At 27.9% G+C, this 16933-nt stretch overlaps 1 protein-coding gene across 4 annotated transcripts in view; it reads right to left on the minus strand.

Moving 5' to 3' along the window:
• The window catches only part of LOC107446574 (uncharacterized), a 38824-nt gene continuing 21891 nt past the window's right edge, over window positions 1-16933 (minus strand). For all 4 annotated transcript variants that reach the window (XM_087168972.1, XM_087168973.1, XM_087168975.1 and 1 more), the window contains 9 exons: window positions 14088-14135; window positions 13819-13968; window positions 11346-11510; window positions 9356-9415; window positions 6443-6533; window positions 5318-5418; window positions 3087-3153; window positions 2195-2256; window positions 1-1699 (listed from right to left, as the gene is read on the minus strand). In XM_087168972.1, the coding sequence (XP_087025098.1) occupies window positions 1328-1699; window positions 2195-2256; window positions 3087-3153; window positions 5318-5418; window positions 6443-6533; window positions 9356-9415; window positions 11346-11510; window positions 13819-13968; window positions 14088-14135 (1116 nt within the window). In that variant the 3' untranslated portion in view covers window positions 1-1327. The remainder of the gene's footprint in view (window positions 1700-2194; window positions 2257-3086; window positions 3154-5317; window positions 5419-6442; window positions 6534-9355; window positions 9416-11345; window positions 11511-13818; window positions 13969-14087; window positions 14136-16933) is intronic.

Raw genomic sequence — 16933 nt, forward strand, 5'->3', positions numbered from 1 at the left:
TTTTTTTTTAGAACCAGGGCAATTTAATTAAGAACAAATAAATAAAAAGGGAAGTAGAAACAATTGATAAAATATGCAGCATTAGCAAACAAACTTTTTTTTAAAAAAAATAACTTTTATTATACTTTTAAATAAATAAATCATAAGTAATTATGATAGTGAAGTGATGAAGATGAAAACAGGGATTATACACTAATTACTTGATTAAAGGAAGACATTAAGCAGGATTAGTATACAGCAAAGCACCATTTCAAGACTATTTAGCTGTATGTAGATGTATGGTAACACAACTTTGCATTGGAACATGGCAGCATACAGTAAAGCATTAGTTACACATTGTGAAGACACATTTGTAAGGCTAAGACAAAGTGCTTTACGCCTACTTTATAGTGTGATAAGGACACAGCAGTAAGCAAATTTCCACAAAAAAAAAAAAAAAAAAAAAAAAATTAATATCAGTAGAATAACTATAATTCATGAATCTAGGACAATCAAGTTAGGGCAGTTTTTCACTTGACAAGTATAATTCATTTCTTTAAAAAAAATAAAGAGAATGAAAATTTTTTTTTTTACCTAATGAATTTTAAAACCGATCTTTAGTATCCTATCCTGAAAAATATTCACTAACAGCAAACTAAACATGCCAGACATGAAAAATAATTCATACAAAAAATTATTAGTATTAAAGTTTTAGACAAGGAAGGCACTAGTTTCAATAATGAAATCAATTCTCATCATACTATTCCTAAACCTTTTATGTAAGTTTAGCTAAATATAAAGTTTCCAAACAAAGCATACGACTAACTTTTCATATTGGCATGTGGCACAACTCTCTGTATTGCCTTAAAAACTTTTTAACAACTGTAGTTAATTCTTAAAAATAAATAAAATTCAGTTAATGAAATGAAATAAGCTCTAAATCTAAAAATTGGTTAAGAAAATAAAACCTAAGCAATTTATAAAAAAAATACGCAATAGTAAAAAAATTTTTGCATGTGAAAATTATTGAAAATTACCCATATATAATAAGATTAATGTTTATAAAAGAATCAGAAACTTTTAAAATAAATAATACAAAATTTTAGCAATGTAAAATACTAAAACAATATTTAATGAAAAATCCATACTGAAAATATTCCAACTGGTTCACCGTACATTTTGCATCAACCTAAAACTCTAGTCAGACCATTAACTTGTTATAACTGATTCATTCCTACAGCACAAGCAATTGTCTTATTCAACAGCACATTAGAATCCTAATGTTAAAAAAATTTACATACATATTTCAAATAATCTGTTTGCAATTGAATCTAACAGAAAATAGTTTTCACTTAACATTATCAAAATCAGCAAAATTATCAAAATTCGCAAAACCGTCCGATGAAGTCACATTATTTGAGAAAGGATCAAAAGCATCTTGAGACTTGGGTGCTTTTGAAAACAAATCGGGAAATGCTGCATTATTGCTCGTAATTTCAGCATCTGCTGCTTTAAAGGGATCTACTGTAGGAGGAGGAGGCACAGGTGGTGCTGGTGCTGCTCTCATTGGTCCAGGTTTGACAGTAGAGCTAGATCCTGATTTGGGAGGAGCTGGCCTTGGAGGAGGTGCTTTACTCTTTTTTGGTGGGAGAGCTGGAGTAGGACTCTCAGATCTTGCTCCTTCAAATGGATCGGATCCAAAAGGATCTGAATCAAAACTCTATCAAAATAGAAAATTAAAAATCACAATTAATGAGCACACAAAACTAGAAAAACAAAATGCAGTGATATCTGTACAAATACTTTTAATGCAACAATTTAATAGTTGAATCAAGACCGAAAGTTTCCAATTGAAAAGACATGCTGTCTCTGTATTACGTTTTATTGAACTATTGTTAAATTTTTATTTTATTTTTGCCAATTCAGCGCATGACTATTGATGCTAACTAACATAATCAACTGAAATATGCTGTACAAAGTCCCATATCTAGACATTCATTTTTTGGAAACGTCTATCTTTCAGATGCTTTTTTACAGGGTGCGTAGCCAACTCTTTCAACAAAAAATGCACCAAAGTTTTACCCATTAATAAGCTGAACATTTATCTCTTATCTATTAACAAAATTTTCAGAAAATTCAGTGACCCAGTGAAATTAAATCATTGAACAATTGAAAATCTGCCATAAACAAATTAAAACCAAAAAGACATACATACCATAGAAGGAGCTTGATTAGAATTTGCTTGAGATAAACCAAACGGATCAAAAGGATCTTTTTCTAAAAACAAAAAATAAGTATTAATACATTTATTAAAATTATTAGAATAAAATAATTTTAACCATCTAAGTAATGGCTCTGGCTCTTTCTAAGCTTAAAACCTTTAGCTAATATCAATTTTGGTCCCAATCTGCTTGCTTTCCTGTACAGAAAACCTATTTTACCACAATGGAGATACTGCACTTGGCAGGGAAATATTTGCATAACTTTGCAAAACGGCTAAGGGTTAAACAGGTTGCATTGTTACAACAAATGTCACTTGCCAATACCGGCAATCCTGCCACGAGAACCCAAGCTATTTTAAGGCAGAGAGTGAATTTCTTGTTTTTTCAGTGGCGTTATCTATGGCCAAGAGTATGACTTCAGCCATACACACATCACAGCCCGTTTTACAGGGAGGACCCATTCACACTCCATGGATCATAATTTTGACCTGAATCAGAGAAAGATCAATGTCCAATTCAGTACTCCCAGGGGTATTGATTTGTTATAGGAACTTGGAAGATTTTGTGACCCTAACTAATTTAAAGTGCCCTAGTCACAATTTAATACATGGGGATTCATTGGCCGGAAGGATTCAAACTCACGAACATGAGCCCAACAACCTACCAACCAGGCTATTCCGGCCAATGCAACAAAAACTAACTTATCTCAATATTATTTTATGGGTAACAAGTTAGTAGCAGGGAAAAGCTTACACAATTTTGCCTAGAGTTAGAGCTTGGAAAGCTAGAGTTTTCAAAAATACAAAATGCAAAAAAGAAATAAGTAGATTCAGATCTGTGATGCACTATTAGATAAATGCAATAAATTTTGATGCAACTACTTACCAGGGTTTGTAGGGGTAGAAGCAGCATCAAATCCCCCAAATGGATCACTTCCAGAGAATGGATCACTCTTTAAAGAAAATAATAATGCTTTATGAAATTTGAATGCACATAAGTTGATACAATACATATATAATGAACATTCACCAGTTATGATAACATTCACACTCCTGATCATGTGTAACACTCATCAGACTTGGAAGGTATGAAACAGAAGCTACTGAATTGAACAAAAGAAAAATTGTTCTAAACTATGGCCCCCTTCTTACACACATACAATACACTCTCAAACAAAAACGGTGGAAATAAAGCAGTTAAGTAGAAATTGATCTAAATTATTCAACACTATTTTTAGGGTCTAGTTGGTTGTCTGAGGGTGTCTGCAAGTTTTAATTGCACTTTCCAGAGCATTTCAGACATATTTCATAGAGTCGAGATCTTAAGTTTTTGCTGAACAATCTATTAAGTATATATTTTCACTTCTCAGAAAATCATAATCTATCTGACTGTTCAAAATCAAATCTGGATCTAAATCAAATTTAGGTCAACTGTATCCATTAAAAGGCAAACGCAGGGCTAACATAATGGTTGTTTTCTCAGATACTTGAGAAGTTTTGGCAAACCACTGGTTCTCTTCATATGAAAGAGTTTAACTTTTGAACAGAGTCTAATGTAACTGGTATTCTCTAATGTTACCAGTGTAATGATTAAGAAATTTACTATTATGGAAGCTTAGTGTTGGTGGTCCGAGTAAGCATCATGTTGAATAGTTGCAGACCCCCTACATCTTTTACAAACTAGAACTTTGACTAGCACAAGGTATAGAAAAGAGCCCTTGATACTCTTTGTTTGCCTTTTCAAAGGTGAGGTTATCCCTATTTTCATTTTAAGGTCATACATGACAACACAGAGTTCGTCCTGGTAGACAATTTTCTGAAAAAGTGCAGACTTTGGTCAAGTAGATTTGATAATCAGGTCTCCGGATCTGATCTCGATAAAGCATGCTAGGGACACTCTAGAGAGCAATTTAAGAGTGTGATATCTCTCAAAAAAACCTTCAAAGGAGTGAAATCAATACTGCAAGATGATCATGACCAACTGCCCCAAGAACTCTAAAACTGCCTAATTCCGACATTAATCCGCTGGAGGTTTTGACACATTCCTTTTTTAAAAAATTTTTGGCTTCAAAACGTTTACACTTTTTTTTAAAATAACTGTGGCTCTGTCCAATTCCCTTGGCCCTTCACTCAAAAAACTATTACATGGAAGGTTTATTTTCTCATATCTAATTCTAGATAGATGTTTTGGAGCAAACAAATTCCATACTTATTCCATAAACAGGACCAAATTAACCTATTCTTTTATCCTCAGCTTCATACTTTGAACTTAGATGAGTGATACACATGATCATGCAAAGACATATTTGTTAAAAGGTCATTAAATTTGTATTACATTAATTATGTTGATAGTAAATTTCACTAAAATCTATACATTAGTTCTGGATATAATCTATTATGTCTAAAATTTATTCTTAATTTTTAAAACCAGTGTATAACGGAACTTTTTGCTCTAATATTATAAGAATCATAAGTTATAAGTAAAAAAAATATGTGAAAAAGAATGTATATGTATTGAATTTTTTTTTTTTTTAAACGAATTGTTATGTTTAAAAATGTATAATACAGTAAACTAAATTAAAACTAATTAGAAATGTATTTTTTAACCAATTTACAAAAATGAAAAAGGAATTCATAAGCCTTAAACTATAAATTTTGATTTAATTCAATTTTTATAAAGTTTTGACTATAAAATAAAAAAATTGAATAAAAAAAAGATATTCAAGAATACTATCGAAAGCAATGCATTTGCAGAGTCAAATAGCTGTTTTTTCATACTTTACCTTCATAAGAAACATTATTCATAGTATTTAATAATTTGTAAATTCCGATTGAACTGTATATTTGATCAATTGTATTAAAAGTTTCTAATATATGCAATATTATCAAAATAAAACATTTAATTCACTTTCTATAAGTTGCCATGTTTTTAAAAAACGATAAGGATAAAAAAAAACATTTAAAAATATTAATTTTATTCAAATGATTAATAATTTACTAATCAATATTATATTTGTAAAAGCTTCAGCAATCAGAAACAGAAGCTAAAACCCGCAGAAATTACAGAAAATCAGTGGCAGTTAGAATATCCTAAAATATTCAAATCAAAATTCTCACTTTATTTGATTGTGATGCAGTTACATTAAAAGCACTTTCGAAAGGGTCTCCACTGAAAGGATCACTAGCTGCTGCTGCAACATTAGTATCAACAAAAGGATCTATAAAATAAGAGATAATTCTAGACACTAAATATTCCTGAATAGCATTAATTATCAATCAAAAATTTATTATCATTAAAAAATTATTAAGTGAAACAAACTATAAAGATGAAACATATCAAAAATTCAGTTTCATTAAATTAAATTACAAGCAAACTTCACAAAATAATAATTAAAACCTTAATTACGCAAAAATTATTTATAGTACAAAATGTCATTTAAAGAGTGTAACAAAATCATTAGAGTCAAAAGTAAAGAGCAACATTTTCAACTTAAATTAATAATGTTTAACTAAACGAAATTAATAATGTTTAACTAAAACTTTATAACTCTAAAAAATCGAATCAAATAAAAATGTACATTATCACGGAGAGGTTTAGATACTAACAATTTTAAGATAAGTACAGGAACTTATTCAAAGGATCGTTAAAAAATTAATAAGATAAAATAAAATTCTCCAAAACATTATTAAGACAAAATAAAATTTTCATATAAAATAATAAGACATAATAAAAGCCTTTAAAAAATATATATTAAAATTATTGTGTTCTCTCCAAGCCATAATAAAAACGTCAGCAGTAGAATTGTCATATATCAATAGCTATGAACAGCCTATTCACATACTGCAGGTCCATTTCCATAGTTAAGTTATTTTAAGGTGGGGAAAAAAATTATATTCTTTCTTAAAATTTACAAATATGCCAATTAAGCATTGACATGTGTTTTTAGATATGCATATATTTACTCTGAGGATTGGATAAAATATGTTTTCCACTATAGTATGAAATTTCAATTTAGAGAGAATTTGAGAATTTAGGAATTTTTCAATTTAAGAGAACAGAAAATAATAGAAGATTGACTATGGAATGGTTTATTTATTTATATATATATATATATATATATATATATTAATAATAAATTTATAAATGAAACAAATTCTTTTTAATGGTACTTTCAGTTAACTAATTCCATGAAAAAACATAAAGAAATTAGGAAACTCATCTAAATATTGACATCATCTTACCAGATTTGAATGGATCTTCACCAGAAAATGGATCACTAGCAAATCCATTTGTTTTACCTTCGAAGGGATCACTACTTTTGAATGGATCCTCCTGGAAAGATTCCAATATAACATTTAAACAAAATAAATATCGATAAAATATCTATAATTCAAAAAAAGTAAGAGTATAACACGAATAGGAGCTGTCAACCCAGTATTATTTAATTTTTTTTATATAAAAATGTGGGGAATTATGATTAAAACGTGTTATAAATTTGTTCAGGGTTTCACCGCTCAGAGGGAAAATAGAGGGGTACTGAGGTGTAATAATATGCAAACAATAATTTTTCAATTCGTTATTTTGTATCAAATTGAAACATCTTATTATTTTTATGAATATTTTTTTAATTTACCAAAGTATTCAGTCCCTGACAGACTATTGTTTGTTGATACATTATAACAATACTACTATATATTACATAATTGAATTAAAAATATATTAAGTAAAACTTCAAATTAAACATTCAGCTAATTAAGGAGCTTTTTTTTACTGTTTTTATTTTTTTCATGATTCATAAAGCATGCTATATTAATTATGAGAGAAAATATACTATAATTATAAAAGTATGAAGGTACTGTTAAATATTTTAAATGTTTGAGAAAAAAGAACAAAATTGAAAAACACTTTATGCAATCAGTATTAGATTCAGAATTTCTTCAGGTGCCACATAATAAGTCCATAAGGAAAATAGAATCCATAAAATCGCAACTTATTATTCATATAAAGAAAAAAGAAAGAAATTTTTAAACCTGGTGAAAGAATTTTTTTTTTTTTTACAACTTATTGTCAATCACTAAAATACTAAAATCTTGTTTCACTTTAAAAGGAAATAAAATGTTTGTTTTTTTTTAATCGATTCCTATTTACAAGAATTTCTGAGAAGTTTCAGCATAAATATATCTTTATATTTAAAATTCAAAATTAATCTTAATTTATTAATTTTGAATTTCATTAATAAATATGTATTCTAAAGAATATTCTAAAGATCATCTGACACATCCTTTAATAAATACCTGACTTGCACATAGGGAAAAATATTTTTGAACTATTTATTAATAAAATGTGTCAATACCTCAAGGTAAGTGATAATCAATCAATTTTCGACAAGTATTTCACAACTATATGTATGCAACCTGTACTCTCATATTATAATTATTGCTGATCAATCACAAATATACATAATCATCTAACTTATATTTTAAAACTAATTGATTTTTCAAAAAAATTAATAATTTTACAATCGCAAAATTAATTAGAATTTAGAAAAAAACTATCAATTTTATCAATCATCAAAATATTCAGTTTATCATTAATAATATAAAAGTTAATTTAATCATTAATACATATGTAATTCCTTTCTATTTTTTGAAAATATATGACGATTGAATAGATTTCATATGACATGAATCTCTTTTATACTATTAACTCATAAAAAATAATACTTTTAACCTTTAGCTTTTCAATCAGTAAAATTGAGTGTAACTAATACTTAATATAAATATATATTCTTTAAAAAATTTATTTACTAAGATAATTAAAATAAATTTAGTTTTTGCCTGTATAAATTTGATTTATGTAATGCGCTTCCACATTTTGAAGAACAAAATTTGAAAAAAAAAATGTAAATTTTAGATCTTGAAAATTATATTGATTAGGATTAAATAATTATGTCACATTCATACCTGCCAACAAGAATATAATAACGAAGATCTTCCTAGCGATATATTTTAGGCAACAAGTAAAGTTTTGATACATCACGCATAATCAAGTAAGTCAAAAAGAGAAATTAAAAATAGGAAATATTATAAAAATAGGAAATATTATAAGCACTTACAGTTAGAGAAGTAAAATATATGTATATAATTCTTAATCTCTAAATAAGATTTTTAAAAGCATTATCTATAATTACTTAAAATATAAACACTCAACATACTGTCATCATCAATTATTTTATTGGCATCTTTTTTTTCTTTTCTTTTTTTAAATTCCTTCAACAAATACAGAGAAATTTGAGAATATACAGGTAAACCAGGAGATAGTTGTAAAATACAGGATTCTTCATTAAAAAACAGGACACTTGGCAGGTATGCTCATTATGTAAATAATCAATGAAGTAACTTGAAATTTGAACAAAATCAGTTCTTTATTTTAAAAAAAATTACATTTTATAATAATGAAGTGCAAAAAAAAAAAAAACTCCTTATTTAAAAAATTTCGAGGTACATTTTTAATAAATATTTTGATTTTATTTCTCAACAACAAAATGTATTAAAATTAAAGAAACCAGAAAGCAATGATTTTTTCAATACAACCTTCATTCGTCCCTAAAAAGTCTCCTGTTTCAACTCCTTAGCACTTACCATTGGTAAGGTGAGTTGACTATCATAACGTGCAGAGAAAGAGGGGAAGAAAGTTTAGGAACAAATTTTTGGGAAAATCTGAGGGAGGTAGGGAAGAATCTTGGGTTTCTGCAATCTGAGGGAGGTATTGCATTTCAGATTGCGGAACCAGAGGGTTAAAACATGGTAAAAACTACTTAAATCCAAAAACACATTTAAATATAAAATACTCCAACAGTTGATGAACTATAAAAATGCACACAATCCAAACAAACATAACCGAATGTTTACAGAGATATCAAAAACTATTATTATTATTTCAAAATAATTTTCCAATTTGATTTCCACATATTTACATGTTGAGTAATAATTAATTCTATAAGTATGCCTGAATTGACATAATTCTCTTAATGCCTCATAGAGCATGGAGCCATATGTTTAGAGCACTAACCTAACTGTAGGTGCATATTTTGTGAATAATAAGAAAGTTTTAAAAATTTCTCTTCAAAGAAATAGATGATAAAATATGATTACCTGAAAATCATTGACAGGTGTAATTACAGCTGGTTCAACTTCATCAAAGGTTTTTGGGACCTTAAAAATATTTCATGCATTCTTAAAAATTATTTTGCAACTAAATAACAAATGCAGTTTTGATACAGTCTAATATAGAATCAAAGTACTAACATAAAAATAATTGCAAATACTTTTAGACAAACCATACAGATTTTAATATTTGTAGTGTGAAGAAACTAAACCTATAAAAAAATTTAGTATCCAAATTTCTAACAAATTAAGTTACCACAAAGCTGTATAAATTTGATAATTTGGAAAGTATAAATTCGATGCAATGCATTTTATGAAGAATTTTTTTTTTTAAAAAAATAATACATTTAGACTTGTATAATCTAACTAATTTAGCATCTGCCAATTCAATAAAAAAAACAACAATAAATTTAATAATTATCATTGTGTAAACAATATTTTCTGGAAATATAAACAATTTTCTTCTAGAAGTGGGATTAAATGATGTATGAACTAAAAACTAACTTTTTGTAACAAAACACATTTTTTATACATCTCTGATACAGTCAGGCACTTTTTGCACATTTGTTGAATAGTAAAGTGATTATATCGAATACTTCATAGTTCATTTACTATTTTCTTCAAGTTGATTACAGTAAACACTTGAAAACTATCTTTTGAATATGAAAAAAAGATTGAACATCGAATTAAGCTCAAAAGCCCAGACTCATAAAAGAATTTTGAAAGTTAAAATGTATGTAATTTTTTTCTGCACTTGCACTTAGTGTATATTTTCAGTCATGCTCCGCAAGAAAATTTTCATGTTACTTATGAAAGTAACACAGAGCATTGATACAAATATGATACAATACGATATGATATGATGAAATATGATACAATGCATTCAGTAAAGGAGGAAGTAAAAATTTTTTTAAAACAAAATAAAAGCCCATAAGCGATAATACCAACTATTTTTTTTATGGATTACAATATATGTATAGCTTAATGGCAGAAGAATTAGAATTGGTCTTACTGCACCAAACACAAATGTAACAACCATCAAAACTAACTAAATATGACTAGGTATAAGTCGTGAGACCAGTACTTATTAATAAAATAGACGCTCTTGTCTATTAAAGAAACACACAAGTAGAATAATTAAAATACCATATATCAAAATGTATATATAAAATTTTTGAACCCCTAAAATTTTACAAAAATCAGGGGGTCTACTTATACACCAGTAATGAAGATGGACAATAATTGATCGAGAACTATTGATGCATTATAACCGATGTGATAGATATGGATAACTCTGTATGGATTTACTCCTATCAAAAACTATTTTAATGTGTACAATTAATTTTCATAATAATTTCTTTTTTTTTACATATTAAGGTTTTCTTTTAAAAAAACAATACTTACGACCAGAAAAAAACATGAAGAATATAAAAAAATCAAAATATTTTTTTCAAGAGTGTTTCAAAAAATGAAACATAATGAAAAAATTTTAAATATACCATAAAGCTACAAATTTTAAGATTCAAGGACATCATATGTATTGGAATCAATAAATTAGCAGTGCCCCACCCTGTAATGGTTTGAATGGAAAATTTTGGAGACTTGATATTTTTTATGTTTTTTAAATATTACACTTATTCTAGGTTTCTTTTTTTTTTCTTCGTAAATGACATGTACTCCCAACATACCAGAAATTAGCTATCTTGTAAAAAAAAAAAGGGGGGGGGGGATTGCCTTCAAAACTCAGATATTTGATCATTATTTTTAAAAATTATGTAGTGTAAAACTAGAACAGAAATGCAATCATTGTATTTAATATATGAAATTATAATATAGCTGAGATTAGAATTTCTTTTATATACGTAAACAAATTACAATAATAAAAACTTTCATGGACCTTTATAATGTGAATAAAAGATAAACACAATATATGTTACAAAGTGATAAAAAATCTAATCAAAATCAAATGCATACTTACAGTTGGCGAAATATAGGTTATGTCATCATTAGGTGTAGAAAAGCCATTCAAAGTAAAGTCTGATACATTTCGGAAATCACCAAAAGAAACCGCATTATCCATATCCTTGATAGCTTCACTCATTAACCTATGTTGCTCTTGTATTTGGTCAATTTTAATTTTAATCTAGAAGAAAATAAAATAAACAAGGAAAGTTAAGTAATTGTCATCAACAAAAAAATCTACAGTCAAATTAAGTAAAAGAAGTATTATAAGCTATCAAGTTTATCCTTAAGTAGTTGATTTTCAAAAACTTACTAATGCATCCAAGGATATAATAGAAAAGTGTAGACAAGGAGCATGATAAGTACAATTTTAGAGAATTATTATCATTTCAACAGACAGACAAAAATTCAGGGATGAGAGTAGTCAGAAAGTAAAAAAGAGGAAATCCAAGAAAAGAATATATATATATATATATATAAACAAAAATTTGACAAAAAAGTGCGATTTTTAAACTTGTAAACCATGTGATTATAAATCCCGATATGAGGCTTTTAAATCACGTAAATATATAACTCTACGTCGAATTTAAAAAATGCGAAAATACAAATCATGATTTTTTAAATTTTTAGATCACGATGCATAATTTTTAAATCGTGCGATATTACATCCGCAAAAACGAATCACGACATTGGATTTTAAGCTCGCGTGAATATGAATTGCTACGTAGGGTTTTAAGAGCTCGTAAATACAAATCGCGCTATTGATTTTTTAAATCTCGTAAGTAAGAATCGCAATGTACAATATTTAAATCGCCTGAATAAGAATCGCAACGTCCAACTTTTAAATCAGGTAAATACGAAAATCGAGGTTTGATAATGAAATCGCGATTTTAAAAATGCATAAATACAAAACACGATATTGGATTTTTAAATCTCGTAAATAAGAATCGCAATGCGCAACTTTTAAATCAGGTAAATACGAAAATCGATGATTGATATTAAAATCGTGTGAATAGAAATCGAGATATTTGCAGAGTCTGGACTTGGGATTTCTAAAAGGCTTGTTTGTATTGTTTTTGTTTAGACATAATAAATAAAAATTTGCAAGATTAATTGAATGAGCAAAAAAATATTTTCACAGCAAATACACCTCTATTTCGGTTCCCTCTCTTTTTTCTTTTGACGCCAGAATACAAGAAGCAGCGACGTCAGAATTACGAAAATACGAGATATCCAGCAGACGGATAAAAAATACGGAAAATCTTATTTTCTGTGCGTGAAATCGGAGAAAATAGCCAATATAAGTAAAAATGCGGAAGGGTTAGCAGATAGGGCGTAGATTTAATTTTCTGTTTATCTTTGAAAATCATAAATAAATATAATTATTTTACTTCATTTATACTTCTGAATTTAAAAAAAAAAAATGCGGGATATTTATAAAAAAAACGAAACTTTTAGAGAATCGGAGTTTATGTTAAAAAGGCTGAAATTCGAGAGACAAAAAAAAATCTCATCCCTGTATAAAGGTCAACCAGTTTTATCCCAAGGAAATGATTTTTAGAGAAACTTCAGAGGGAGGAATAAGGACTTCAATAATTTCGTTCCGCGGAAAATTAAATTCCTCATAAAATATTTTAACTTGTGCAAAAAACAATTTCAGCGGAAATTAGCGGGAAAAATGGAAAAATCTGAAAAAAAAAGCGGAAATCCGCGAATCCGCGGAAGAATCTCATCCCTGAAAATTAAATTCCTTATCCATATCCTTGATAGCTTTACTCATTAACCCGTGCTGCATTGTATTTGGCTTGTATTTGATCAATTTTAATTTTAATCTGGACAAAAATACACAAACAAGGCAACTTTAATTGTTTTCAACAAAAAATTTACAAAGATGAATTAAGTTGGAAATATTTTAAGCTGTCAAATTTTTTCAACAAGTAGCTCAAAGCTCAATTTTCAAAAACATAATAATGCAGCAGAGGATATGATTGAAAAGCATAACGTAGGAATATGAAAAGTACAATTTTTGTGAACTATCACTTTAGCAAATATGCAAAAATTAAATTGCTTACATAAGCTTGAAATTTATTTTGAAAAAAATTAAAAAGAAAAAGGATAAAAAAGGCTGTGTTTATATCTTTTTCTCTCTCCATAAAAAGCAAATTATAAAATGAGCTTTAAATTTATTTTAAAAAAATAAATGAATAAATAACAAATAAGTAGAGACAAGTAAAAAAGATTTATTGCTTTTTTACAGTGGATAAATTTCAGTGCTTCAAACTCATTCTTCGAGCCAAATAAGCAAAATGAAAAGGAGAAAATATATGTGTTAGATTAAGAGAGAATGATACTTTTGTGTTTTCATGCATTGTTTTTAATTTACTATTGTTATTGCATTAAAGTGGATTATTTGTCTTTTATAATTACAAGTACTTTTAAAAATAAGCTATAATTTAATAAATAATATTAAGTAATACTAAATTATTTACTTGACTTATCTGAAGAGTGCTACTTTGTAAAGAAGAAGTCAATGCATCAAGTTGAGTTTTGCCTGAACTGAGTTTGCTTTCCATCTGGGACTCTTCCTTCCTTAACTCATTCAATTCCACCCGCTTTTCATTGAGTTCCTTTTCTTGTACCTAAATAAGCATAAATTTTATTGTTCAAACAATATACTGAAATAATATCATTTAATTAATCTTAACAAATTAAAAGACTAAATATTTGACAAAATCAATTTAAATTTTTAACAACAAACCTCTAATTCCATTTCTTGTTCCTCTTTCTGTTTCTTCATAGCATCAATCTGTTAAGGAAAAAAACATACACAATTAAAAAAATAGGATAGAACTGTGTTTAAAGAAAAAAATATGTTTTAAAAATACCAATTCAGTTCATGGCATGTATAGCAAAGAATAAAATTTATCGAAATATATTTTTTTATAAAAAAATAAATAAAAAGAAAGTTTCTTTTTTGTTAATTATTTTGAAATAAGCATAGTAAAAACAGAACTTGAACTTTTTGATAGTGTGCTAAAAAACATTTTCTCTCTAACAATATGAAAATTAATACAATTAGCATTTTATAATTACATTCTCGCACTTTTTTGGAGTTATACTCTCTGGAAAAATCAAAAATCTCGGAGGAGTGGAAAACACCCCCAACCCATAATTGCTACAAGGGATCAAAACCGGACCGGGTTTGTCCCTTGACCTCCCGTGTGACAGACGTACTCGGACTGTTCTATCAAAGCTTGCTAGTGGTCACATCAAGTGCCTCACTTTCAACGAGGGCAGGAAAACCTTCGCCACCGGCACCAAGTGCCAAATTCATCAGGCTTCTCCTGAGCACCTCTTGGATTACATGGGACTCTCTAAGGAGGAGCTAATGTTAATAACTTATAAGGAGCTTTAGTCTTGAGTAATGACTCAGTAAAGCAAAAAACTATACTTAAAGCACAATATTCAAAATGCAACCACCAAATTAAGTCATTTGCAAGACAAACAAATGACATCAAGTCCCAAAGAATAGCTTTACTTCTGGAGAAAATCCATCTTCTTCCTTTTCAACTGGCAGTGAAATAGATTCTTCTGTTGAAGTAGTGTCCAATCTTTTTTCAGTGGTGACAGGCTTTGAATGATTAATCAATAGTGAAGAAATCTTGAGTTTGTTTTTCATTGAAAAACAATTAAAGGAACATTTTTTACTGTTTCGATTTTAAAGGAAATGGTAGGGAAAATTATGACAGAATTCTAGAAACAAAGCAAAGAAATTTCAACTGTCCATGTTGGATTGTATGTGTTTACCTATTTTTTGGCACATTTCTCCCAAACTTCGGGAGTTGAATTTTACCTAATGTGTTAAAGCCAGATATTTGCTGGATGATAAACATAAAATCATAATTAACAAAGCTCACCTCAATGCTTTAAATAAAAAAATAAAAATAAAATTTTTAAAATTAAAATTTATACTTCCCAAACAACATAAATTATACTCAGAGAAAACTAAAGATCAACACAATAAAAAAAAACTTAAACATAATCTAAACATAACAGTCAACATGGATAGGAAAAAAATCCAGTATATTTTACAAAATAAAAATTTCATGATAATTGTTGCATAATGTACTAAATATTTTACGCATAAGGAATTTTAGGTATTTTTATAGTCATCAAAAATTGCCAGATTTTTTAGTTATGATCTACTTTAAACATACTTGAAATGTTATGTATCACGTATACTCATAATTTTGAATATTAAAAGGCATTTAATTCACCGAAGATAGCTAAAAGATTATGAATTAATTTAGAAAGAGAGTTCAAAATAAAAACAAACTCAATATTTTTATAACAAAAAAAGTTGTGAACTGATTTCTATAAATGAGATTCGCTTCATTATGTCTTAGTAATACTTAGTTAAATATTCAAGCAATAATCTGTACAAAAATTCTATTTCAATAGGGATTTTTTTCAGGAAACTTAGGAAATTTTCAAAAATGTAAAAAAAACCCAGGAGAATTTTAATTAAACCAGTAGAGTTGGTAGCTATGTAAATATGACTTCTGAAATGTCTAAGTTTAAAGAACTCATGTCAGTTTAAAGAACTTCATTTATAGCATCCTCCATCGATACATTAATTTTATTTCCTTCATTCAATTTTTTTCCTCATACTTACATTTTGTCAATGACCTATGTTCCACAATGATATTAATATATTGCTCATACTCACTCTCATAAATTTCATTCTTTCTTCACAGCTCATTACTTCCCTTTTTAGGGGCTGCAAATATTCCTTTCTACTAAACTATGGAAGATTTTAGCTGCTCAATATGTCAACTGATCATTGTTTTTTGCATTGCATACCAAAATTTTTTAAGGAAAAGCAGATTTCTTTCAGAAACTTGTAGCGGTGTGTTTTCATAATTATACTTTATAAGTTCAGATCAGTTGTATTTCATTCAAAGTATACTTGTGTTAAAAAAAATCAAAGTAATTATTGAACACATTATTTTTCTGAGAATTCAAAAGTCATGTCACAATATCTTCATATTGATTAAGGACATAAGTCAGTCTAGGGCAGAAAAGGTTAATCTATGGCACACATAACAATAGAAGAAATATGACAGGTTTTTCAGTGGTATGCCAGAAAAGTACAACTTGAAGTACTTTTGTCCTCAAATAAAAAAAATTATATCTGTATTTATTTATTAAAATTCCCAAAAAACAGAATTTCAGAAATAAATTCCAAGGCTAGTGATTATCATAGGATTCACCTATGTGTGCCAATCGATGGAACAAGGTATTTCAGTGGTATGGTATGTCAGAAGAGTACATTGAATGTACTTTGAGCTCTAATAAAATAAAATTTATAACTGTATTTATTCATCAAAATTCACAAAAAAACAGCATTTCAGAAGAAAAATAATTTCCAATACTAGTGGTTATTATAGGTGGATTCATAATACAACTTTAAATCCCATTATGACAGTTTCCAGATAGTTAGGCTAACTTTAGTACCCTTCAACTATGAAAGTTCATTTTGTAAAGGAGAATAACTTTTTCTTGAAAAATATGTGAGTGCAATGAGATAGAAAGAGATAACCC

The sequence above is a fragment of the Parasteatoda tepidariorum genome, chromosome 8 (assembly GCF_982258835.1).
Source record: "Parasteatoda tepidariorum strain Cologne lab strain chromosome 8, Ptep-v5.0, whole genome shotgun sequence".
Lineage (NCBI taxonomy): Eukaryota > Metazoa > Arthropoda > Arachnida > Araneae > Theridiidae > Parasteatoda > Parasteatoda tepidariorum.